The sequence below is a fragment of the Phaethon aethereus genome, assembly GCF_964289735.1.
Source record: "Phaethon aethereus genome assembly, chromosome: 2".
Lineage (NCBI taxonomy): Eukaryota > Metazoa > Chordata > Aves > Phaethontiformes > Phaethontidae > Phaethon > Phaethon aethereus.
In genome coordinates, this window is record NC_138582.1 from 920229 (window position 1) to 920635 (window position 407).

The 407-nt window shown below is 65.6% G+C and overlaps 1 protein-coding gene across 1 annotated transcript; it reads right to left on the minus strand.

Moving 5' to 3' along the window:
- LOC309417182 (feather keratin-like) lies at nucleotides 1-407 on the minus strand (the record flags this gene model as incomplete). Its single annotated transcript, XM_082014633.1, has 1 exon — nucleotides 1-407. One exon carries the CDS (start codon nucleotides 405-407, stop codon nucleotides 99-101), a length of 309 nt encoding a protein of 102 aa, XP_081870759.1. The 3' UTR covers nucleotides 1-98.

Genomic DNA, 407 nt, shown 5'->3' on the forward strand with positions numbered 1-407 from the left:
CAAACCCACGTGCCAGGAAGGGCCTGATGTGCGTCCTCCATCTGTGTTGTGACTTCCCGGGTGTGGGGGGTGGCTATCAGGGGTTTTGTGGAGGGCCCTTAGCAGGGGTAGCAGCCTCTTCGGCCACTAAAGCAGCCCAGGCCTCCTAAGCCGTAGCCGTAGCCGAAGCCGCCGGAGGAGACGGGCACTCCCTGGGAGCTGAGTTCGTTGCCCACGGCAGCCGATGAGGAGGATCCGACGGCGGTGCTCTGGGGGAAGGAGCTGAGGATGGGTCCTGGCAGGGTGACCACCACGGTGGAAGGCTGGATGACGACGCGGGAGTCCTCGCACTGCCTGACACAGGGCTCGTTGCAGCTGTTAGCCAGCGGGGTGGGTCCGCAGGGGCGGCAGAGGTCGTAGCAGGCCAT